This window comes from Stegostoma tigrinum, chromosome 18 (assembly GCF_030684315.1).
Source record: "Stegostoma tigrinum isolate sSteTig4 chromosome 18, sSteTig4.hap1, whole genome shotgun sequence".
Taxonomy (NCBI): domain Eukaryota; kingdom Metazoa; phylum Chordata; class Chondrichthyes; order Orectolobiformes; family Stegostomatidae; genus Stegostoma; species Stegostoma tigrinum.
Genome location: NC_081371.1, coordinates 63,068,237 through 63,095,309, shown reverse-complemented (window position 1 = coordinate 63,095,309; position 27,073 = coordinate 63,068,237). Strand labels below are relative to the sequence as shown.

Here is a 27,073-nt window from a genome sequence, read left to right as displayed (position 1 = left end):
AAGCTGAGTACAGGATTAAGGATAGGATTCTTGGCAGCGTGGAGGAACAGAGGGATCTTGGTGTGCAGATACATAGATCCCTTAAAATGGCCACCCAAGTGGACAGGGTTGTTAAGAAAGCATATGGTGTTTTGGCTTTCATTAACAGGGGGATTGAGTTTAAGAGTCGTGAGATCTTGTTGCAGCTCTATAAAACTTTGGTTAGACCGCACTTGGAATACTGCGTCCAGTTCTGGGCGCCCTATTATAGGAAAGATGTGGATGCTTTGGAGAGGGTTCAGAGGAGGTTTACCAGGATGCTGCCTGGACTGGAGGGCTTATCTTATGAAGAGAGGTTGACTGAGCTCGGTCTCTTTTCATTGGAGAAAAGGAGGAGGAGAGGGGACCTAATTGAGGTATACAAGATAATGAGAGGCATAGATAGAGTCGATAGCCAGAGACTATTTCCCAGGGCAGAAATGGCTAGCACGAGGGGTCATAGTTTTAAGCTGGTTGGTGGAAAGTATAGAGGGGATGTCAGAGGCAGGTTCTTTACGCAGAGAGTTGTGAGAGCATGGAATGCGTTGCCAGCAGCAGTTGTGGAAGCAAGGTCATTGGGGTCATTTAAGAGACTGCTGGACATGCATATGGTCACAGAAATTTGAGGGTGCATCCATGAGGATCAATGGTCGGCACAACATTGTGGGCTGAAGGGCCTGTTCTGTGCTGTACTGTTCTATGTTCTATGTTCTATGTTCAGTATAGTCCCAGAGAACCACAGGACTGCTCTCTCATTCGAGGGCGAGAGAGAGAAAGAGCAAGAGAGCAAGAGCGACAACTGGCGGTGATTTAACCTGAGGATTACCATGCTTCACACGCAAAGGGTGAGGTTGCCAAAGAGAGTCCTGCATGGTAATGTCAGCTAGTGCAGGAATTGAACCCATGCTTTGGGAATCACCCAGTATCATAAACCAGCCATTCAGCCAAATGAGCTAACCAATCCCATTTTGAACGAGTGGCATCTGTGCTGATCTGTGTCTATGAAATGGTTTCATGATTAACTTGTTAGCATTTCTGGAGCCACAGTGATTTCTTTTAAAACAAAGCATCAGAACTGTGTGGAGAGAATGGGGTTTTGTTTTCATTGGGTGGGTTTTACAACCAGAGTAAGTAGCTGTCCATTAGATTTCAGTTAGAAGGTTCTGGAATAGCATTTCCTTTTGCTTCAGAGAAAATATCCATAGTTAGAAGGAAGTACTCGTCATTTCATGTTTGCAGAGTTCTCGGCTGGAGCTGAATATGTAACATTGTTGCTCCAAAAGAAGGGAGATAGTTTATAACTGTTAACAAATAGTTATCACTGTAAGGAGTTGGTTTGAAAATTTCAGACAAGAAGAGTTTGCCTGAAACCCTGAAGAGTTATCTGAAGCTGAGAAATTCTCTGCTTAGTTGTATTGCTGTAGTGGAGGCCCGCCCCCTCTGTTAACTGAAACCAAAACATCCAGAGAGGCTCGCCTAATCTCAGCATTGTTTAAAAGAAATGGAAAAGGTGGTACACCCTGCGTCTCAACCCCCAATCTGTTAGGAAGAAATGGTTAAATTAAATGAAATCCTTTCACTCACTCTTTAAATCAACAAATAACAATTTATTTATCCAAATCTAATATTGAACAAACTAACTGAACTGCAAACAAACTGAGCAATTCCCTCTTAAATGCTAACTACTCCTGAATAAAATAAAACTCTAATGGTATGCTGTTCCAACTGATACAAGTCCCATTTATACAAAGCAAATTAATTTTAAAAATGAATTAAAATTTCATCTCTCAAAATTAGAGCCAGTATACGTCATCCAAAATACTCCCTGCCCTCTCTGCCAAATTCTTGTGTCAGGCATATCAGCCAAGAGTACCACTGTACCTTTAGTTTAGATGGTGGTTTTCTGAGAGCTTAGAGAATTCTGTGAAAGCCAGTGATTCATTCTTTTATAGCTGAGAACTGTTCTCTTGGCTGATGACAGTTGACTCTCACACTGATTTTCAAATGCCCTCTTTTTTTAATACCCTTGATGGACAAATAATTTCTTAAAAATAGGATTGGTCTGAAGTTGTCAAAATCATGAGATCAAGATCAATTAGGTTTTGGTATCTATGGCCTGGTTTAAATTCATTGACTAAATTCAAAAACCTGTTGTCTTGGTAAAAATGCTGCCTTGCCTGCTATTAGCATAGGCTTTTGATGTAATGTTTCAATTTAAAGAACTCTGTGCACCTGCTGCAGTCTATAGACATTTATTTTGCCATATAAAATGAGCCATATAAAATACGTAAGCTTTTAAAGGAACTACACATTTTACACCTAGTTCTAGCATCCTGCCTTCCAATCCAATTTACTCTACTCAACTTCGCAATTGTGTGGAGACTCCAGGGAGGGACTACGAGATTTTTGAAAATAAGAATCCAGAAAAGGTTAAATTAAACCCTAGAAATGGGACAGAGAAGGAGTGGACAACAGAGTTGTCACAACAGAGAGGAGTACATCTGTGGTTAACGGAATTGTATTTTATCATTTGTTTTGTTACGACTCACTTGGGAAACTGCACTCATACTCAAGTTTCACAACTCCTGGGATGTCACAAAAATGAAGGATTAAATCAAAGTACTCTAAGTGTCAATCTTATTGTCTGATGAATTCAGGTTAACAGAAACCATGGATCAGGTACTAAACAAGAAACTACTATTTATTCCAAATACATCAAAAATAAAACTACGGATGAAACTCTACTCCCTTCTCAAACCCCACACACATATACACAGACAAACACAAACAAATAAAAAGTGTTTCATGGGTGGAGGATAAACACTGGGGAATCACAGTTCAATAGCACTTCTTTGCCCAAGACCTTCTGTTCTCCGATTGCATTATTTTCAGATCTTTTCAATTCAACCTCTGCAGAAGACAGAGCGGTTACCACATTAATTATGAAGTCTTTCAGTTACCAGTTATAGGTAACAGCTTACATTAAGGAGTAGGAAAGAATATTGACCTGTATTCCTGACATTGGTTACCTCACTGCAGAGTAAGTAGTAGCCATATGTTTCCTGAATCTTGAGCTTCTTCCAGAGTAGTAAACACACAAGCTATCCAGCAACTACTTACTGCTGATTTCCGACACTCACAATGAGTGTCAATTGTACCAACCAAATGCTAAGTGAAGCTCACTCAAAACTTGAAGGCAAGGCATAAAAAGATAGGACAGATGAATGTGCAGCTAAGTAGCTGGTGCAAGGGGCAGGGTTTCAGGTTCTTGGATCATTGGGACCTCCTCTGTGGCAGGGGTGACTTGTACAAGAGGGACAGGTTGCACCTAAATTGTAGGGGAACCAACGTTCTTGCAGGGAGGTTCATTAGTGCTACTCAGGAGGGTTTAAACAAGAGTGGAGGGGGCTGGGATCCAGAGCAGCAGGTCAGCAAGTACGGGGATTGAGGAGAAGGTTGATGTTAGGACCAGTTAGTCAGAAAGGAAGGACAAGAAGAGACAGGTAAATGAGCACAATAGAACCGAGAACAATACAGCGCAGAACAGGGCCTTCGGCCCCCAATGTTGCGCTGACCTGTGAAATAATCTAAGCCTATCCCCCTACACTATCCAATCATCATCCATATGCTTATCCAAGGACTGTTTAAATGCCCCTAATATGGCTCAGTTAACTACATTTGCAGGCAGGGCGTTCCACAGCCTTACCACTCTCTGAGTAAAGAACCTGCCTCTGATATCTGTCTTAAATCTATCACCCCTCAATTTGTAACCATGCCCCCTCGTACAAGCTGACATCATCATCCGAGGAAAAAGACTCTCACTGTCCACCCTATCTAATCCTCTGATCATCTTGTATGTCTCTATTAAATCCCCACTTAGCCTTCTTCTCTCCAATGAGAACAGACTCAAGTCCCTCAGCCTTTCTTCATAAGACCTTCGCTCCAGACCAGGCAACATCCTGGTCAATCTCCTCTGCACCTTTTTCCAATGCTTCCACATCCTTCCTGTAATGGGGCGACCAGAACTGCACGCCATATTCCAAGTGAGGCCACACTAGCATTTTGTCCAGTTGCAGCATGACATCATGGCTCCAGAACTCAATCTCCCTACCAATAAAACCTAACACACCATAAGCCTTCTTAACAGCACTATCAGCCTGGGTGGCAACTTTCAGGGATCTATGTACATGGACACCAAGATCCCTCTGCACATCCACACTACCAAGAATCTTTCCCCTGACCCAGTATTCTGCCTTCTTATTATTCCTCCCAAAGTGAATCACCTCACATTTATCCATAGTAAACTCCATTTGCCACCTTTCAGCCCAATTCTGTAGTCTATCCAAGTCTCCCTGCAACCTGCAACATTCTTCCACACTGTCCACCACTCCACTGACTTCAGTGTCATCTGTAAACTTACTAACCCATCCACCTAAGCCTGCGTCCAAGTCATTTATAAAAATGACAAACAGCAGTGGTCCCAAAACAGATCCTTGAGGCACACCACCAGTAACTGGGCTCTAGGCTGAATATTTTCCATCAACCACCACGTGTTGCCTTCTGACAGAAAGCCAGTTTCTAATCCGAAGTGCTAAATTTCCCTCAATCCCGTGCCTCTGTATTTTCTCCAATAGCCTACCATGTGGAGCCTTATCGAAGGCTTTACTGAAGTCCATGTACAACAAGGCAACTGCCTGACCCTCATCCACATGCTTGGTCACCTTCTCAAAAAAGTCAATGAGGTTTGTGAGACATGACCTGCCCTTGACGAAACAATGTTGGCTATCTCCAATCAAATTGTTGCCCAATTGTACCCCAATGGTACTAATGGGCTCAGGCGTGTTTATTTCAATGCAAGGAATATTTTAGACAAGGCAAATAAGCTTAGAGCCAAAACAAAAAAAAGAAGTTGCTGCGAAACCTCAGCAGGTCTGGCAGCATTTGCGAGGAAAAAATCAGAGTTAACCTTCCTCTGAGAAGGGTCACTAGACCTGAAATATTAACTCTAATTTTTTCTTCACAGGTGCTACCAGACCTGCTGAGCTTTTCCAGCAACTTCTGTTTTTGTTTCTGATTGACAGTATCCACAGTTCTTTTGGTTTTTATTTAAACTTAAATCCTGTCAGTACCTGGGACTATGATGCTGAGGCCATTACAAAGACTTGGTTGAGAGGGGAATAGGATTGGTTGCTCAATATTCCAGGGTGTTGTTGTTTTCGACAAGATAGAGGGGAAGGTAAAAGAGATGAAAGAGTTTCATTACTACTCAGGGAGAATGTTACTTCTGTGCTCAGACAAGATATGCTGGAGGGGTCATCCACTGAGGCAACATGGGTACAGCTCACAAATAAAATGGGTGCAATCACTCTGATAGGATTATATATACACCCGTCAACAGCCACTGAGACAGTGAGGGACAGAAATGTAGGCAGATTATGAAAAGATGCAAAAACAACACGGTTGTCTTCGCAGGTGACTTTAACTTCCCCACTATGGACTGGGGCTCCCTTAAACTCGAGGCTCAAGCGGAGCAGACTTGGTTAAGTGCATCCAAGAAGGTTTCTTGAAACAGTATGTGGATAGACCAACTGGAGGAGGGGCCATACTGAACCTGAAACTGGCTAATGAGTCTGACCAGATGACTGACCTTTCAGTGGGAGAGCATTTTGGGAACAGGGATCATAACTTGTTAAGTTTTAACATGGCTACAAATAAGGATAAGTCAGGACCTTGCAGGAGGATACTAAATTGGTAGATAGCAATTTACTCCAGTATTAGGCAGGAACTAAGGAGTGTGAAGTGAGAGGAGCTGTTATCAGACAAGTGCACATTTGACATGTGGGAAGTGTTTAAAGACCAGCTGATAAGAGTTCAAGACTGGCATGTTCCAGTGAAGGACAAGGACAGCAAGCTAAGTGACCCCTGGATAAAGAGGAAGATTGTGAATTTAGTCAAAAGGAAAATAAGAAGCTTATGTAAGATTTCAGAGCTAAAATCAGACAGCAATGCAAGGAATATAAAGAAAGCAGGGAAGTCCTCCAGCAGGAAATTCGGAGAGCAAGAAGGGGCCAGGAAATGAATTTGGCAACTAGGGTTAAAGGCATTTTGTACGTACAATAAAAACAAGACGATAACTACGGAGAAGGTAGGACCACTCAAAGATAAAGGAGGGAATTGTGCTTGGAAGGTAGGCTATATGGGTGAATCCTAAAGGAGTGCTTTGCATCAGTATTCACCCAGGAGAAGGATATAGAGGATAGTGAGATTAGTGTGGAACATGCTGATTTGCTAGGTCATTTTGAGATCAAGAAACAAGTGGTGTTGGGTCTCTTCAAGAGTATTAAGGGGGATATGTCCCCAGGGCCCAATGATACCGACCCCAGGTTATTGAGAGGCAAGGCAGGAGATTGCTGGGGCCTTGATTAAGATCCTTATATCCTCACTTTTCACTAGAGAGGTCCCGAAGGACTGATGACTAGCTAATGTTGTTCCTCTTTTCAAGAAGGGAAATAAGGATAACCTAGGAGACTATAGGCTGGTGAGTTTCACATCGGTGGTTGGGAAGCTACTGGAGGGAATTCTTAGGGATAGAATTTATGCACATTTGGAAGAGCATGGCCTAATTAGGGACAGTCAGCATGGCTTTGTGCTGGGGCAGGGCAGGGCAGGTCATGTCTTATTAGCTTGATTGAATTTTTCAAGGAGGTGACGAGCATGATTGAAGAGGGTACAGCATGGATTTTAGCAAGAATCAGAATCTTTTTCCATAGTTTTAACGTTGAATACTAGAAGTCACGCATTAAAAGGTGAGAGGGGGAAAGTTCAAAGGAGATGTGAGGGGCACGATTTTTACACAGAGTGTGTTCGGAATCTGGAACACGTTGCCAGGGGTGGTAGTCAGGGCAGATACAAATAGGTGTTTAAGGGACTTTTAAATAAGCAGACAACAATACAAGCAATGGAGGGATACAGACCAAGGGTAGGCAGAATGGATTAGTTTAATTAAGCATCATGTTCAGCAGAACATTGTGGGCTGTAGGGCCCATTTCTGTGCTGTACTCTTGTGTTCTATGAACACTCCTGCACACGCACGCGTCAATTGCTATGTAGTGGTCTCTTAGATCTTTTCCTCCTTGCTTAGACAAAGCAACAGTATGAACACAAGTCTCAATGAATTTCAGTAATTTATTTATAGAAGTACAGCAACTCCTTCCATTATCCTTGTTTTAAAACAGTACATTTCCCATTTTGACTCACAAGCCAAAAGAAAGAAAATTAAACTTATGGTCTTTACAGTTTTGAGATATTTAAACTTCTAATCAAAGACAGTAGTTTTTGTTCATTCTATTTAATCTTCCTTCCATTTGTGCAATACATTTTTGTTTGATTGTTGATACCAAATCTGCAATATTGTATGCTTGCGTTTCAGAGAAGGCCACCATGCTAAAACCATAGAAAAGCTACCATATCAGACTGCAGTCTGGGATCAGACTTGTCCGGTAAGAACATAGTTGGGGTCAGAACAGACACCACTGACTTAAATTTTTAAAATTCTATGACATCTTGAATGAGCACTCTTTAATAATTCTGTACTAAATTAAGTTGGAGAACGAACATTGCAAGGGACCCTTTTATTGCAGCCAATTATACATTTTTATCTAATCTGAAATGAATGTGCGTGCTGGGCCAGAGATACAATAACATATTCAACATATTGAAATATATCCGAACTAAAGCCACTGTGCAATTGGTTAGAGATAATGGGAACTGCAGATGCTGGAGATTCCAAGATAATAAAATGTGAGGCTGGATGAACACAGCAGGCCAAGCAGCATCTCAGGAGCACAAAAACTGACGTTTCGGGCCTAGACCCTTCATCAGAGAGCAATTGGTTAGTCATTTTCTGTAGACAGATACAACTTTCTCCATGTTAATTTGTGATTCAACTGGCACATCAAAGTCACTTTGCTGAAAGTCGCCAGCAGCTTAAAGACAAAATGAGCGCAGGTGTTCAGTGGCTCTCGGCATTGGTAAATTCCATTGGAAACAATGGCAACTCCCACTGTCATGTCTAATTCTGAATGTTCTGGGCACAGGAGCATAAAAATAAACTCTGTTACTATGCAGTGAAACTACGATAAAAGAATTTATGTTATCTGAAAACACACTAAAAATAACCTGAAAATAACAAACTTTTCAGCAATAAAGTGAAATCCCAGTGATCAGTATTAATACACAATCAACAAATGTTAACAATAAACTGAACTGTTGGCATCACTTTTGCAGCAATTAGTTATGTGCCAAATCACTTTCCTAAGCTAACTGAGATCCTCTGTTAGATTTCAGAATTGTCTTGGTTTTGTCAGCTTTATAGGGTATTATTTATTTTGCAGATCAATAAAATGGGTTTTTCCGAACTATGACACCATTTCCCTTTCAATGAATTCTCAGTATCTTCTGAAAATTTGAATAGAGAGGTTGTAAAATGTTCATATGTAAGACTCCTCCCTGACCTGCAATACAAAGCTCAAAAATTAAAGCATTGGTACAGAATGCTGTTCAGAGGAGGGGAGAGAAAGGCAGCAATGCAAATGTCACACTCACTCCACATGACTAATGTGTACGCGTGTTGACTTAAAATTTATTCCACTTATCATCTCCAAATAATCACGGACTGAGTTAATTAATCGCCCTTGTTTGTGGAGTAAGTGCAGCACGTACATCTTTCTATAGTTACTAGATAATAACACCTTGGAAAAAAGCCTATTTCAACTTTACATTTTCATCTCCAGCACAATTGACTATGGGATGTGCACATTTAAGGAAAAACATTAGGGCAACATTTACACAAATATATTGCAGAAAGTTAATCGTAATCGATTTTGATGACAGATTCATAAGTATCAGGAAAACATAATCAATTACTTTCACCTGAATATTTGTGATTCTGAGACCAATCAGTTATGAATGAATTTTACTCTGCTCATCACCTCAGACTGAAAACTGATGAGATCATAAAAATAATCCACAAAAATGGCTGGTGCCCTTTTCAGATTGATCCTTCTGACAATTTCACTTATTCACCAAGAGGTTTGCAGATTGACAGCTTCTATTAGTGTTAAGAAATTAACAATTCTAATTTCAGCTGCTGTTAGCCTAAACGAGTCTTCACTTTGTAAGAACAGTACTTTGGACTGTGGAGTAAAATAGGAAAAGAATTATTGTAAAACATGGGCTTTTGGAGGATTGTTACATTTTTTAAAAGCAAGTGACTAGATACTCACTGGAAGTGCTGTTTATACATCTGCTTGTTCAAGCAATGGTGGAATTCTAGTTACAGATGAGCTGGAGCCAGAGGTCAGTGTACAAATGGAGCTATGGATAGCAACAAGTAGTTGATTGGTCTATGGGCTACTGACCAGCTACCAATGACAAATGCCTCATGCTTGCCAAAACCAATGTGATTGGTTCCAAAATAGCTGAAGAGCTTGGGAATCTCAAGCAAACACAGAGAATGCTAAATTTAAAAAAAATAGGCATAGTCATAGAGGTAAGCACAGAGAAAGGCCCTTTGGCCCCTTTAACAGGTCTAGGAGCATCTTAGAGACAGAACCAGAGTTCAGGTTTTGAGTTCAGTATCACTGTTCTTTCGAACTCTTCCACTGAGGTGGGACATAAAGAGATAAAGTCAAGTCCTTTGTCAAATGCAGATCATTTATCATCAGAAATATGATGATCAGAGAGTATGCTTTCACTTGGTGTGGTGGGGGTGGATTTTTGGGCAGAAGCCATCCAATCTCTGGCAAGAAAGGAGTTGTTTTTGTTTTGCAATATTGAAAGAAATCCTTAAGCATGGAGAAAGCCAGTTTATTTCTCCCCCAGTGGTTGCTGCAAGCCGAAACTCTTAGCCAGTAAGAGACTTTATATATGTGAATCAGCCACCCTGTCACTGCTGAAACCAAGTTGGAGTATCACGAGAAGATATTCAAGGACCATCTCAGTAAAACCTGTGAACAGGGACCAATGAACAGCCTATTCAGTCTTTTCCTCCACACATAACACCATGCTTTGTATTTGGTCTAAGACTGTTGAGATGTTTAAGGGACAAGTTTACAAGTAGGTTGGATGAGCTTCAGATTAGTATGACAGGTCGGCACAACATTGAGGGCAGAAGGGCCTGTACTGTGCTGTAATGTTCTATGGTACAGTTTTAAATGTATGAACACAGCAGGCCACGCAGCATCTTAGGAGCATAAAGGCTGCAGTTTCGGGCCTGGACCCTTCATCAGAAAAGGGGGATGGGGAGAGGATTCTGAAATAAATAGGGAGAGAGGGGGAGGCGGACTGAAGATGGATAGAGAAGAAGACAGGTGGAGAGGAGAGTATGAGAGGGGAGGTAGGGAGGGGATAGGTCAGTCCGGGGAGGACGGGCAGGTCAAGGGGGTGGGATGAGGTTAGTAGGTAGGAAATGGAGGTGTGGCTTGAGATGGGAGGAGGGGATAGGTGAGAGGAAGAACAGGTTAGGGAGGCAGGGACGAGCTGGGTTGGTTTTGGGATGCAGTGGTGGGAGGAGAGATTTTGAAGCTGGTGAAATCCACATTGATACCATTAGGCTGCAGTGTTTCCAAGCGGAATATGAGTTGCTGTTCCTGCAACCTATGGGTTGCATCATTATGGCACTGCAGGAGGCCCAGGATGGACATGTCGTCTAAGGAATGGGAGGGGGAGTGGAAATGGTTTGCGACTGGGAGGTGCAGTTGTTTATTGAGAACCGAGCGTAGGTGTTCAGCAAAGCGGTCCCCAAGCTCCAACTGGGCCATCTCAACACATTCCTCACCTTCCTGGACCTTTCTGTCTCCTTCTCAGGCAACCACCTACAAACCGACGTCCATTTCAAGCCCACTGACTCCCACAGTTACCTGGAATACACCTCCTTCCACCCGCTTTCCTGCAAAAATTCCATCCCCTATTCCCAATTCCTTTGACTCCGCTGCATCTGCTCCCAGGATGAGGCGTTCCACTCCCACACATCCCAGATGTCCTCATTCTTTACGGACCACAACCTCCCCCCTGGAGTGGTTTGAGAATGCCCTCAACTGTGTCTCTTGCTTTCCCGCACCTCATCCCTCACACCCCACCCTCGCAATAACTGCCAAAAGATAATTCCCCCCAGTCCTCACATACCACCCCACCAACCTCCAGATACAACACATCATCCTTTGACACTTCCGCCATCTACAATCCGACACCACCACCAAAGACATTTTTCCAACTCCACCCTTGTCTGCTTTCCGGAGAGACCGCTCTGTCTGCGACTCCCTTGTCCGCTCCACACTCCCCTCCAACCCCACCACACCCAGCACTTTCCCCTGCAACCGCAGGAAGTGCTACACCTGCCCCCACACCTCCTCCCTCAACCCCATCCCAGGCCCCAAGATGACTTTCCACATCAAGCAGATGTTCACCTGGACATCCGCCAATGTGGTATACTGCATCCGCTGTACCCAGTGTGGCTTCCTCTACATTGGGGAAACGAAGCGGAGGCTTGAGGACCGCTTTGCAGAACACCTACGCTCGGTTTGCAATAAACAACTGCACCTCCCAGTCGCGAACCATTTCAACTGCCCCTCCCATTCCTTAGATGACATGTCCATCCTGGGCCTCCTGCAGTGCCATAATGACGTCACCCAAAGGTTGCAGAAACAGCAACTCATATTCTGCTTGGAAACCCTGCAGCCTAATGGTATCAATGTGGATTTCACCAGCTTCAAAATCTCGCCTCCCCCCACTGCATCCCAAAACCAGCCCAGCTCATCCCCGCCTCCCTAACCTGTTCTTCCTCTCACCTAACCCCTCCTTCCACCTCAAACCGCACCTCCATTTCCGACCTACTAACCTCAACCTGACCCTTGACCTGCCCGTCCTCCCTGGACTGACCTATCCTCTCCCTACCTCCCCACCTATACTCTGCTTTCCACCTGTCTTCTCCTCTATCCATCTTCGGTTCGCCTCCCCCTCTCTCCCTATTTATTTCAGAATCCTCTCCCCATTCCCCTTTTCTGATGAAGGGTCCAGGCCTGAAACGTCACCGTTCATGCTCCTAAGACGCTGCGTGGCCTGCTGCGTTCATCCAGCCCCACACTTTGTTATCCCACACTTCCTGTCAACCTGGCCGTAAAATACAGCCAATTTGGGGACATCTGTGTACTTTTTAAGAACATTTAACTTTTGCTGGAGTTTGTATTTAATTCCAAGAATAGCAAAGTTTAGTTTCAAGCATGCTACCACAATCAGGTATAAAGTAAATTCCTCAATTTCCTCCAAAGGGTTTCCACCACATCATAGCCCTGATTCTACTTTTCCTTCATGACCAAGGTGTATTTCAGATGTTCCTGGAAATGCCACAATGTCTTAAGTTAGCCCAACATTCAGTGAGGTGGTGACATAGTAGTAGTGTAACTGGAAGAGCAATCCAGAGCCCAAGGCAACTTTTCTGGGACGTGGCTTTGAATCCGAAGGGAGATGGTGACATTTGATTTCAATAAATCAAAAAGCTAGTCAAATGGTGACCGTGTAACAACTGTTGATTTTTGTAAAAACCTACCTGGTTCACTAACACTCTACAAGGGAGGAGATCTGGTATCCTTACTTGCTTTGGCCTATAGACGTGTCAAGGCCCACAGCAATTTGGCTGACACTTGAAATATGCTCATGATGTTCATATCCCATGAATAAAGTGGACAAAAGGCATCATTGCCCACAGAAGATGTACTCTAAAGCTAAACACCTAGCCTATTTAATTTGATTCCTTATAGCATCAACAACCCTCAATTGTATTCAAATAAATTTTCCTGTTGCTGAGTGGAAAATAAGATAGAGGGCGGGAAGGAGTTCTGCAGTCAGAAGCAACGAAGTGTTGGAGGACACAAAAATGTTAGTGATGCTTATAGTATAGGAAACACAAGTAATGAGAACTTTGGAAGCTAGTGGAAGATTAAACAGGAAAACAACAAAGACAAAGGATTGAAAGGAAAAATAGGAGACAAAGAATATTTTTATTTAAACAGTTCCTTAGAAACATTTGAACATCCTACTTCAAACACAATAACTTACATCTGAAGCTCAGTCCATATCATATCAACAAAAATGACAAAGAATTGTGTGCGGGGCAGAGGAAACTGGATACATTGAAAAGTAACAGCAAACAAGAAAAATGCATCAGTGCTTCAGAAAATAAAACGCATTAGTTGAGGACGAAAATATTACAAGACATGTTTGGGTTTTGGAGTAATGTTATAGAAAACTGAAAAAAAGATCTGACAACAAAAAAACAGTGTAATGGCAGGTTTATTACTCCAAACCTATCTCCCACCTGAAGCACTTTCAATCTCTTCTTGCACTACCTATATATAAACTGCCATAAAAGAGAAGTAAAACGCTAGAGCTGAACATGAACTCATTCCTGAAACTCAAGAGCAGAACGTGACAAACAACTGAAATATTAAGCTATCAACCATTGGGTTTTGAATGAAATTAATTACATGCAACAGTTATTTAAAAGCAAGGCAACACATGAAATGTAACCCAAGTAAACATGCTGGTTTCCTTGGTTATCAAATGACACACAGTCTGTCGCATTTATATTTAAAACACTGTTGGATTTGTGTTGCCATGACTCTTATTTAATTGATTTAATGTCAAGGCATGACAATGATGCACTGAGGTGCAAAACAATACCAGTCTTTGGAACTATCATAAACAGTAATGTGATGAAGAAAACAATCTGGCTTTTGAACCAAACAGAACACTCTACAAGGTGGCCACTTCCACTTGTGTAAGGTTTTAAATTAAACTGTACACATTCACCCAAAATATGTGTAACGTGGCTAAATCAGGCAAAGTTAGAACTATCTACAGGTAAGTAAATATACAATAAACTCATAATTCTACAACAAAAAGCCTCCAACATACTTTCTTGTATTCAAATGCACTCCCTTAAACAAACAATCTATCTTGAAAAAATTAGAAAAAGTTGGGAAATCACAGGCAGTCAGTTTCTGCTTGTAGGAAACCAAGAATCAGCTGAGCTTAAGACATTTCCTGAGGACATGAGGAATGACTACAGACAAACCGTGCTCAACAAAGAATCCAAAGGTAAGAATATAAGAAAATGTTATGGTTTGTTTATTTGTTCTTGGGATGTGAGCATTACTGGCTAGGTCAACATTTTTACTACCCACACCTAAATGAGAAGGCGGTGGACAGCAGCTTGTTTAAGCAACTCCAGGTATGTGGACTATATATTCCCAACAGTGATGCAAGGAAGGAAACTTAGGAAAATCAAACAGGTATTCATATGGGAGCTTGTGTCAAAATGTGACAGCTGTTTTACAGTTAACTCGAGCAACAGCCCAACACTGTCTGTAAAGTATGCCACCATAAATATGACTAAGTCCCAGACACCACCATCACAACAGATGGCAACGTGGTGATAAACAGTCAGAGGGAATTTACCAAAGTAACCAGTCCCACTTTCAAACCGAGAACGAGAACTCGCACTATCACTGTGCTAAACAGGGCTGATTTCAAACAACTGATAATTCAAAACTGGGCAGCCATGGGGCATTGCAGGCCATCAGCAGAATTGTATTCAATCACTATTTACAATCTCATATCTCCCATTTGACCATGACTATCAAACTTGGGTGTCAACCTTAGTTCAATGAGAAGTGCGGGAAAGCATGGCAGAAGCAGCTCCAGAAATACCAAAAAAAAAGCTGTTAAGCTAATGGAGTGCCAACATGGACGGCTTACATGCAACAGATGGAGCTAAGCAATCTTACATCTATTAGATCAGATGTAAATTCTGCAGTTCTGCCAAGTCCAAGAATGAATGGAAACAAACAATTAAATTAACTGGGGGATGGGCCTCCACAAGTGGGAAAGAAACATTATTGCATAAGACAACGTGAAGGCATTTGCCTCCATTTTGAGCCCGTAGTGCTAACTGGATGGTCTATCTCTTCCTCCTCCTGAGGTTTTCAGGATCGCACATATCAATCTTCAACAAATTTGATGCTCACTGTAATATCTAAAGCAGCTGAAGACAAGTGGATTCTGCAAATGTTATGGACCCTGACAAGATCCTGGCCGATCCAATGCAACTATAACAACGGCAATGACCAGGAAATTTGAAAAATTGTCCAGGGACGTCCTGTACACCAACGGCAGGACAGATCCAACCCAGCCCATTACCATCCTATTATCAACCACAGAGCTATCAAGCAGCATTTGCTTAGGGATAACTGCTGGCGGATACTCAATTTGGGTTGTTATGGTCACTGAGCTTCTGACCTCCATGCAGCATTAGTTCAAAAATGCAGTGAATACTGGACGTAAGTTAAGCATGACTGCCCTTGTCATCAAGACAGTATTTGATCAGCTATAGCATTAGAATGTTCTAGCAAAACTGGATTCAATGGGAATCAGGGAAAAATTTACACCTATAATATAGGAAGACAGTTGCGGTTAGTAATTGTCAATCATCTCAACCTCAGGACATCACAGTAAGAGTTTCCCAGGGTAGGGTCCAAGGCCCAACCATCTTCACCTGCTTCATCAATCACTTTACCTCCATGATAACGTTAGAAGTGGAGGATTGCTGATGACTACACAATATTCAACACCATTTACCACTCCTCAGATATCAAAACTGTCCATATCCATGTGCTGCAAGTCATGGACAACATTTAGCTAAGTTTTAAGCGACATTCACACCAACTGAGTGCTTGGCAATGACCATCTCCAACAATGAGAATCTAAACATCACACCTTGATATTCAAAAGCATTATAACTGCTGAATCCCTGGAGGCTACTGTTGACCAGAAACTGAACTGAACCAACGATATAAACATTGTGGCTACGCTATCAGGTCAAAAACTAGGAATTCTAAGGTCAATAACTCACTTCCTATCACCGGAGCCTGTTCACTATCTCCAAAGCACAAGTCAAGAGTGTGATGGAATACCTGACACTTACAATGATGGCTGCAGTGTCAAAAATATTCAAGAAGCTTGACAACATGAAGGACACAGCAGCCCATTTGATTCACATCCCACCCATTTCACCTTATGACTCACTTCAACACCAGAACTTCAGCAGTTCAATAAGGAAGTTTACTACCACCTTCGAAAGGGCAATGAGGATGGGCAATGAAAGCTGGTGCAACCAGGAGTGCTCATATCCAATGAATGAATAAAAGTAATAACTAAAATGGGATAGATTAAAGGGGAAATAGACACTAATTTCAAACCAGTCTGATGAAAGAGAAAATAACAATATTGATTCCAAGAGTGCAAAGCACTGTAGTTATGCGTGCACCAAGTTCAATTTCACATTTTGTTTCATTCACTTCATGGTTATTTATATGTCTTATGTAGAATGGAAAAAGTACACTATTGGCTTCTGAAAAATATAGCTATTGAAAGGCCATGGTGTACTGCTCAGTGTTTTTCTTTCATTCGTGGGACTAGTTCCCTAGTTGCTCTTGAGAAGGTGGTGGTGAGCTACTTTCTTGAACCGCTGTCGCCCATGTGTTATGGGTTGACCCAGAATGCTGTTAAGGAGGAAATTCCAGGATTTTGACTCACCAACACTGAAGGAATGCCAATATATTTCCAAGTCTGGATAGCGAATGGTTTGGAGGAGATCTTGTGGGTGGTGTTGTTCCCATGTATTTGCTGTCCTTGTCTTTCTATGTGGAAGGGGTTGTCAGTTCGCAAAGTGTCGCTGAATTTCCGCAGAGCATCTTGTAGACAGTATACACTGCTGCTACTGAATATTGATTGTGGAGGAAGTGGATGCTTGTGGATGTGATGGCAATCAAGCGGGCTGCCTTGTCCGGGAGTTAAGCTTTTTCACTTTTGTTAGAGCTGTACTCATCCAAACAATGGAGAAGTTTTCACCACATCCTGACTTGTAGATGATGGTTAGACTTTGGGGAGTCAGGATCTGAGTTACTCGCCAGAGTATTCTTACCCTCTTGCATGCTCTTGTGGACTGTGTATTCATGTGCTGAGTCCTATGGAGTTTCTGGTCAATGGTAACCCCAAGGAGGTTAATAGTGGGAGATTTAGTAAAACTCCATGTCAAGGGGCAGTGATTGGATTGTCTCTTATTGGTGATGGTTATGGCCTGGCAGGTGTGGCACCAATGTTACTTGCCACTTGTCAGTCCAAGCCTGAATATCATCTAGATCTTGTGTATTTGAACATGGACTGCTTCAGTATCTGCAGGGTCGCGAATGGTGCTGAACATTGTGCAATCATCAGCAGCCATCCTCACTTCTGACCTTATGATGGAGGAAGGTCATTGGTGAAGGTGAAAATGGGAAGAGTCAGCATGGATTTCTAAAGCGGGTGAATTGAGATGTAATTCAGAAAAATGTCAAATGATACTTGTATCTATTCCCATATGTAGTCAAAAATTGAGGTTTCTGTTTCATGAATGAAAATGACACAGGGAGAAGCAAAGAACTGTATATTTCCTTCACCGTTCCTGATTCCTCAGCAACATGAGTCTCCCTTCTCAGAGTCTGGTGCTGCATTTTCTGTCTCTCAGTCTCCTTTCCTATTTCAGGCTGTCCTGGCTCTTGTGAATTTTGCAGGGCGAGAACAGTTGACTTATGTGAACCAAACATTCTGTTCTTTGGGAACCCAGTGTAGTTGAGTAGTGTTTTCCAAATTTAACACAAAACTTTAAGGTGATTTTTGAGAAAACAAAGGATTGGTACAGCAGTTACAGTTGCCACCTGTTAACTTGTTGAACTTTTTAAAATGAAATATAAAACATTTTGCATGTAATTATTTTTAAAATCATTGTCCACATGATTGAAATTTAGCAAGCGCGATTTCAGCCATTACTTATCTTATTCCGTTACCAAAGCAGAAGAGTTTATACAATACCTTTCACTAAATTGACAACAGCATTGAAAATTGAAAACCGCAGTCTGTAAATTGGTCACAATTTAACAGAAGAATGTTGTTCACATATTGATCTAGAAAATTCAGTGCAGCAGTCAAGACAATATCATTACAGGAATTGAAAAATCATAAATGGTTAAGGTCTGACGGCACAAGACACTAAATGATGTGTGTGTCTGCACCCGTGTGCGTGCATCTGTACGTGTGTGTGCATGCGTCTGGATGTGTGTGCATGCGCGTCTGTACACGTATGATTGGTTGGGGTGGACAGAGGGAGGTCGAAGCGGCCAACAAGGTGACACCACAGAGGAAGGCAGGCAGAAGGGGGGCAATTGCAACAGCAAAGCACTGGTAACAGACAGGAAAGAGAAGCCTGAAGACCTTTTTCCTACAGACGCTGGACACTTTCCATCTCAGCACTTTACCCCTCCCTGACAAACATGTGCACTGAAAAGGAAAAGTAGAGGTGGAGAAACAGAAGAATTAACAAGACTTTGTCAGAGATCAGTCATTTCACAGAACAATGAATTCATTACTTTTGGTGCCATCTAGCAGGCCAATTGCTTTTTGCAGCAGCAATATAATGCTATCACTATCCAGATTCAAGGAAGTATTGATTTTGCACCTATTGCCTCTTTAGCTCTTGTTCCATCCCTCCTCCATACTTTTGGAGGTGGACAGACCAAAAAGGGATTTGATTTCTGCATGGCGGCAGAGGGCACGGCTGAGTTGTCTTTGCAAGAGAGGCCAGGCCAGGGTGACTGAGAAGGAAACTCGGTCACTCGGTGTGACCAAGATAAAAAAGAAAGAAATTCATGGACAGACTGTTGGCACTTTAAGTTGACAAGACAATTGGACTGGATCAGACAGGTCCACGAATTTTGAAGGAAATGAGGATAGGAATCGCAGAGATGATGGTTATAACCTTTGTCTTCTCTTCACTGAGGAGAGTTACAAGAAGACTGAAGAACTGCTCATCTTATGGCTTTATTCAAGAATGGTCATAAGGATAATCCCAGCAATTATAGACTAGTCACCTTAACTTTCATGTTGGGGAGGCTTCACATTATAATTATTTGGGATAACATTAATAATTATAAGGAAAACAGTGGACTCATTGCGACAAGTCAGCATGGATTTCTAAAGTGGATGAACAGGTGGCAGACAAGATTCAATGCACAGAAATGAGAGATGATACACTTTTACAGGAAGAATGTAGAAAGACACCACAAAACAAAATACAGGGTACAATTCTAAACGTGGCACAGGAGCAGAGAGAGACCTGTGCGTATATACAGTGCCACAGAGTCATACCGCAGATTTAGTAAATTGGCGGGCATAGGCGAGTTGGGCTGAAGGGTCTGTTTCTGTGCTGTATGACACGATGACTCTAAACAGGTCTATGCCAGACAACCATCACCAAGAGAGACAGCAGAAGTACCGATGCTGGAGAACCTGAAATAAGGTGTAGAGCTGGATGAACACAGCAGGCTTGCCAGCATCAGAGGACCAAACTACACAAATCTCATTTAGTTGCCAGCATATCTGCCTCCACCACCCACCCTTTCAGGCAGCGCATTCCATATTTACACCACCCTATGGATAAAATAAGTTCCTCTGATTCACTCTAAACCACTTAGTCCTCACCTTAAACTCAAACTTAACCACTACTCTTACATGTGCCATGGGGAAACGATTATCGTGATTGAGCCCATCTTAGCATCATCATTGGTCTCTCGCAAATGAGCATGAATGTCTTCCACTCTCAGGGTGAGCCCATAACGGGCTGTACAGACCAATGTGGCTACTGCAGGTTCTATTACACTTGAGGCAGGTGGTGGTCATGGGAAGGGGTAGGTGGAGCATGAGGGTGACAAGCACACCCCTTTCACTGTTTCCCCTAGGTTCTGCCTTTTCCCAACAGGAAGTTTCAAAGTGCTTGAGACCTTCCCAGATGCTGGTCCTCTACTTTGGATGGTCCTGGGCCAGTGATTCCCAGGTGTCGGTGGGAATGTTGCACCTCTCCAATGGGGCTCGAAACTATCACTGAAGCACTTTCTCTGTTCACCTAAGGCTCATTTGCAGTTTAAATGCTGGGAGTAGAGCACCTGACTGGGGAGTCTGTGTCAGTCATACACATGATGTGCCCAGCCTATCGTAGCCAATCAAGGGTAGTCCATGCCTCGATGCTGTGCATGTTGGCCTGGTTGAAGATGCTCGTGCTAGTATGTTTTTCTTCCCAGTGGATTAGCAGGATCTTGCATAGGCAGTATTGTTGGTACTGCTCTAGCAGCTTGAGGTGTCTGCTGTAGACAGTCCATGCCTCAAAGCTATATAGGAGGGTGGAAACCACCACAGCTCTGTAAACCACGAGCTTGGTGTTGGATGTGACACTGTTGCCTCAAACACCCTTTTCGTCAGACAGCTCGCGATTGCATGAGCACACTGGAGGCAGCGTTGGATCTCTTCATCAATAAGTGTTTTGGCTGACAGGACATTTCTGTGGTATTGGAACTGGCCAACATTCTCTAAGGTCTCCCCATAGATATTGATGATCAGGGGTTTGCTCCACAATGTTGCGTCAGGTTGGAGGTGGACCTTCACCTTGTCGAGTTTCAGAGTGAGGCCAGCGTACTCATATGCCTCCATAAAAGGTGCTGACGATGCTCTCGAGTTTGTCCTGAGTTGGCACATATGCAAGCATTATCTGCGTACTGTAGTTCGATGACAGTGCTCGGGGCAACTTTTGTTTTGGCTTCAAGGCAGCGGAGGTTGAATAATTTCCCGCTAGTTCTGTAAGTTAGCTCTACTCCAGCACAGAACTTGTTGGCAGTGAGGTGAAGCATTGCAGCAAGGAACAGTGTTGTGGCAGTGACGCAGCCTTGCTTGACAACAGTCTGATTTTGTACACGATTTTCTAAATTTTGTAAACCTCACTCAGATCCCGCCTCAGCCTCCTCAACTCTAAGGAAAATAAATCCAGCTTATCCAGTTTCTCTTCACAACTGAAACTGTCAAAACTAGGCAACATCCTAACTGAATCTCTTCTGCACCCTTTCCAGTACAACCATAGCATTCCAATAGTGTGGCAGCCAGAACTGTACACAGCACGCCATGTATGGCCTAACTAACGTTCTGTAAAGCTACATCAAGCTTCCTTGGTCCTACATTCTATTCCCTGGTGAACGAAAGCAAGCATCCCATATGCCTTCTTCACCACCCTATCTAATGTGCTGAAACCTTCAGCAATATATGGACTTGTACACCTAGGTCCCTTTGTTTCTCACTGCCCCCTAGGGACCTTCCATTCACTGCGCAAATTATTCCCTTATTAGACCTCCGAAAGAGCACCATCTCACATGAACATGCATCATTGAAGATGGCAGGATAATTAGAAACAGCAGTTAATAAAGCATCGGAAGGTGAAAGCATAATGGTATTATCACTAGTGTATGAATCAAGGGAGCCAAATAATGTTCTGGGAACACAGGTTTGAATCCTGCCACCACAGATGGTGGAATTTGAAGTTAATCTAAAAAAAATCAGGAATTAAGAATCTACCAATGCCCATGAAGCCATTGAAAATTGTTGGAAAAACCCAACTGGTTCACCAATATCCTTCAGGGAAGGAAATCTGCCATCCTCACCTGGTCTGGTGACTCCAGACTCACAATGTGGTTGACTCTCAATTGCCATCTGAAATGGCCTAGTTGTACCAATTGCTACAAAATCTCAAAGAAATGAAACCAGACGGATCACCAGCCATCGGCCTAAGCACCAGAAAAGACAAGGGCAAAAACATCCCATCAGACTCTGCAATGTCATCCTCACCAACATCTGGAGGGTGGTGCCAAAAGTAGGAGAGTTTTTTCACAGACTAATCAAGCAACAGCCTGACATAGACATACTCAAAGAATCATACCTTAAGAATGTCACAGACACCACCATCACCATCTCTATCCCTGGATATATCCTATCTCACCAGCAGGGTAGACCCAGCAGAGGTGGCAGAACAGTGGTAAACAGTCATGAGGGAGTTCCTCTGGGAGTCCGCAACATTGATTCCAGATCCCATGAAGTCTCGTAGCTTCAGGTTAAACATGGACAAGGAAACCTCCTGTTGATTACCGCACACCATCCTCCCTCAGCTGATGAATCAGTACTCCTCCACGTCAAACAACACTTGGAGGAAGCACTAAGGATGGCCATGGCACAGAATGTACTCTGGGTGGGAGTTTTCAATGTCCACCACCAAGAGTGGCTCGGCAGCAGTACGAATGATCGAGCTGGTCGGGTCCTAAAGGGCAAAGCTGCTCAACTGGGTCTGCGGCAGGTGGTGAGGGAACCAATAAGAGGGAAAAACATACTTGACCTCATCCTCACTAATCTGCCAGCTGCAGATCCATCTGTCCATGACAGTATCCTTAAGAGTGATCACCGGACAGTAATTGTAGAGACGAAGTCCCGCGTTCACATTGAGAATAATCTCCATCGTGTGGCACTAACACCGTTCTAAATGGGACAGATTTTGAACAGATCTAGCAACTCAAGGCTGGGCATCCGTGAGGTGCTGTGGGCCATCAACAGCTGCAGAATTGTACTTCAGCACAATCTGTAACCTCATGATCTGGCATATTCCCCCACTCAATCATGACCATGAAGCCAGGGTATCAATTCTGATACAATGGAGATCTGCAGGAGGGCATGCCAGGAGCAGCACCAGGCATTAAAGAAAATGAGGTGGCAACCTAGTGAAGTCACCAAACAGGACTACTTGCATGTCAAACCACTGAAGCAGCAGTGATAGACGGAGCTAAGTAATCCCACAACCAACGGATCAGATGGAAGCTCTGCATTTAGATCTCCAGATGCTATCTGGCTTGTTGTCTTCTTCCAGCTACCTGTTAGTCCAACTTGGATTCCAGCATCTGTAGTCTTTTGTCTCTCACACTTTGCAAATTATATTCTATTTACCAGATATTTGTCCACTCGCTCATCTATCTATATTTCTTTGTAATATCTTTTGGTTCTTTTCACAACAGTTTCACAATTCTCTTTGCTTCATCAGCAAATTTGACAATTAAATCTTTTGTCCCTTCACCCAAGCTATTTATCCAAAATTTGAAGTCGCAGCTCGGTTCCATTACACTTGGTCTTTTCACTTCAGTCTTTGATTTGAATAGATCAAACCTTCTGGCGTCCCACTCACTTCACGTTTTCAATCTGAAAATAATTATTTCACTCCTGTTTTCTTTCCATTAACTAATACTCAGTTCTGAAAACTCTAATTTTGTGTGACACTTTCTCAACTAACTCTGCTTAATTAGATCATGAATTTATAAATACGGTACTCTCACTATTCAAGTAAGAGTATTCCATCGAAGGACTGCTAATCCAGAGACCCAAATAATGTTCTGGGGACCCAGTTCAAATCCTGCCACAGGAGATGGTGGAATTTGAATTCAATAAATAGCTGGAATTAAGAGAGTGTAGTGAATATTATAAATCCATTGCTGATCGTCAGGAAAAACCCATCTGGTTCACTAATACCCATTAAGGAAGGAAACTACCACCCTTACCTGGTCTGGCCTACATGTGACTGCAGACCCACAGAAATGCAGTTGACTCTTCACTGCCCTCTGGGCAATTAGGGATAGGCAATAAATGCTGCCTGGCCAGCGACGCCCTCTGTCCCCATGAATGCATAAAAGGATCCATTTATAAACAGACACTAATATTAATTCTAATAACAGATGTCCAGAATCTAAGCAGTCTTGCAAGATTACAAGCTGTGCATCCACATTCTCTGAAGTTACTTCCTTTATTATCCTAGAACACATCCCATTAAGTCCAGGAGATTTATCAGCCTTTCGCCCCATTAGTTTCCCTCATAGCCGCTTTCTAGTGATGGTTCTTGCGCTTATTTTCGACTCTACTTTAGCCTCTTAATTATCAAATTTTTTGAAATGACTTAGCATCTTCTACCATGAAGAATGATGCAAAATATTTATTCATCCTCTTCCATTTCCTGGTTCTTCATTATCATTTTCGTAACCTTATTCTCAAAGGGGCCAATGTTCATTTTCATCTCTTTCTTTATTTTCACATATTTGAAGAATCTCTTGCTATTGCTTGCAAGCCTATCCCCAAAGTTGATATTCTACCTTTTAAATAGGTCATCTCTTGTTAATTTTAAAATGTTCCCAATTGTCTGGTTCATCTGGACTTTTTGTTACACATATTGTTTTCATTCAATTTGGTGCTGTACTTAATTTCCCTGTTAAACTGTGATTGGCTTATCGACTTCCTAGCAGCCTTCTTCCTCACTGGAATATATCTTTGCTGAGAGCCATGAATTATATTCTTAAACATCTGTTCTGCAACTGACTTTTCTGCTAAACCGCTTTCCCAGTCCTGTCCGGGCAACTCTACTAAAGGCCGATTCCTTTAAATTACCCTGATTTAAGGTTAACACAGATGCTTCTAGCCCAAGTTTCTTGAAACGCCTTACTGATCTCTACTCACTCTGTGTGTGTCAAGCTTACTACTCTTTGAGAGAGTTGTGGCGTTTTTTAAAATCTAATGCCATCTTTAGCTTCACTAGTTTCCAGTGAAACTTTTATTGTTCAGTGCAATACATGTCAGTTGAAAGGTCTTAATTAGTTCTTCATATATTTGCCATTGCTTATCAAATTACCTATTTCATTAAGTCAAACAGTACTTCATACATATGCAATTAGCTTTGTTTCAATCCAAGATCATGGGACTCTAATGGTGCAGTGGTCATGTCCCTACATCTGGCCAGAAGGCCCAGACTCAAGTCCTACCTGTTCCAGAGGTGTGTCATAACATTTGAACAGGTTGATTTAGAAATATCTGCAAACTTAGCCACAGCACTTTCAAATTCCAATTATGTTGAGTATATTTCCACAAAATATCTTTTATGAAAGGATTACCAATTAGTCTAAGAGTCATAGATAACAAAGTGTGGAGCTGCACGAAGACAGCAGGCCAATCAGCGTCTTAGGACCACAAAAGCTGACGTTTCGGGCCTAGACCTTTCATCAGAAAACCTCTCCCCATCCCCCTTGTCTGATGAAGGGTCTAGGCCCGAAACGTCAGCTTTTGCGGTCCTAAGACGCTGATTGGCCTGCTGTCTTCGTGCAGCTCCACACTTTGTTATCTCTGATTCTTCAGCATCTGCAGTTCCCATTAACTCTAAGAGTCATATTGGATTTGTAATATTAATTCAGTTTCTATCTCCACATTTGCTGATAGAGTCAAGTTGCTCCAGCACTTGGATTATTTCAGGCCTCCAGCATCCATAATACTTTGCTTTTATATAGAACTACTCATCATCTTTAAGTCACTGCAACAAATGCCAGTGCATCTGCAGCACCTCCAGATTACGAAAACAAAATCATGCCCAATGTAAAATCTGGAAGAGCAATGATTGAAACAAAAATATTACAGTTAAAAACAAGTTTTGAATGATAAAAATCAGAAGTTTCATTCGATCGTGCGACTGAAGCATCTCATTTTTGATTATTTCTGAATTTGGCAATAGGAACTTAATGAACATACTAGTGTACAATTATAACATATGATGTATAGAATTTAGAACATACAAATCAGATCATGGCAGACACAGTCAGGAGTTATACTTCTCTAACTCAATTCAACAATTCAAAGCATACTATGTCAACAATCTATGAAAATATCATGTAAAAAGCATGGTCTTGAAAAGATTTCCACAGATTTTCAACATCTCTTAAAAAAAATTGTTCCAGTTTCTATATTGACTTATCTACCTTCATAATTCTTTAAACTTTTACGATAAAGTTAAGCCATTTCCCTACAGAAATATTATACTTTATTTGAACAAGAACACTCAATTTTAGAAACTACTAAATCTCTTAACTTGTTTTTAAAAGAGAAAAAGTTCAGTTTTTCTCGTCCAGAACTTCGAGCCTATCCTTAGTAAATCAATGAACATTTACAGACTGCACCAATTTTGTCTCTACTTCTATCATTATTCCATTGCTCTTAGACAGCATGTTATCTGTAAAATTGTTAATTATTTTTAAAGTAAACCTCAAATTTCCAAATACAGCAATTCTGTCTCTGTGCAATCAAGTCTTACTTTTCCCACTCAAGACACACATCACTCTCTTCATTAACAAAAATGGCTCCTGAATTCTAGGTGGTAAGACACCACGACAAACTGAAAAAATTTGCATTTACCTGGAGCCTTTTCCTACTGCAAACCTCAAACTGCTTTCCATACGATTAAATGTTTTTAAGCTGCTGCTGTTGTTGTAATGCTAGAAACACTAGCCAAATTTCCTACAGAGTGTCATGCTTGCATGAGGTTTTGCATTTAAGGAGAATCATTTCAAAACTATTTCTGCAGCAAAATAAGAGACAGCAATGAATGGAATGAACAAGCAGAGAATGTAAACTTGTGTTTTTGTGACACAAAGATTACACCCCTCCTACGGCCAATGACAAATTTCCTGGGAGAACGACATAATGAACTCAAGAATGACAACCCTTTGAAGCACACTGAATCAGAACAATGTTTGCTGAGCTATCCTTCAAACGAAAATAACACAATTTGGTAAAGCGCTTGCTCGATACTTGCGTACCAATGCATATATTGTTATCTGCATAAATGTAGTCAGCCATCCTTACCATGATTGCTGCCAATTCCAGGGCTGAGTGATGAATGGACTAACTCTTTAGTTTGAGGATGTAATGCTTCTCTTCCCTGGCGCAGACTCATTTTTCCTGGTGTCACTGGCTGAGTTTCATCATTATTTGCTGCTGAAGTTGTCAGAGACAAAAAATATTTCCAAGTCAGCAGCCTTGTTGTTTTCTAAAAACCAAAAATTTCAAGACAAATACAGAAAGATGCATATCTAACAACAAATAGCTTATCATACTTCGAGACTGGATTATTTTTGTATGGTATGAACTACACTAGAACAGACAAATATACTTCATAACTAAAGCAATTTATCTCGAAATTAAAAGAATACATTTTATTCCACATTACCATCATGCACAAATA

General features: G+C 42.0%; 1 protein-coding gene across 6 annotated transcripts in view; it reads right to left on the bottom strand.

The window, feature by feature from the left end:
* The window catches only part of osbpl8 (oxysterol binding protein-like 8), a 332,940-nt gene that overhangs the window by 157,401 nt on the left and 148,466 nt on the right, over window positions 1–27,073 (bottom strand). For 5 of the 6 annotated variants that reach the window (XM_059652608.1, XM_059652607.1, XM_059652612.1 and 2 more), the window contains one exon: window positions 26,695–26,826. In XM_059652608.1, coding sequence (XP_059508591.1) covers window positions 26,695–26,826 — 132 coding nt within the window. The remainder of the gene's footprint in view (window positions 1–26,694; window positions 26,827–27,073) is intronic. The other variant, XM_059652611.1, reaches the window with a different exon arrangement.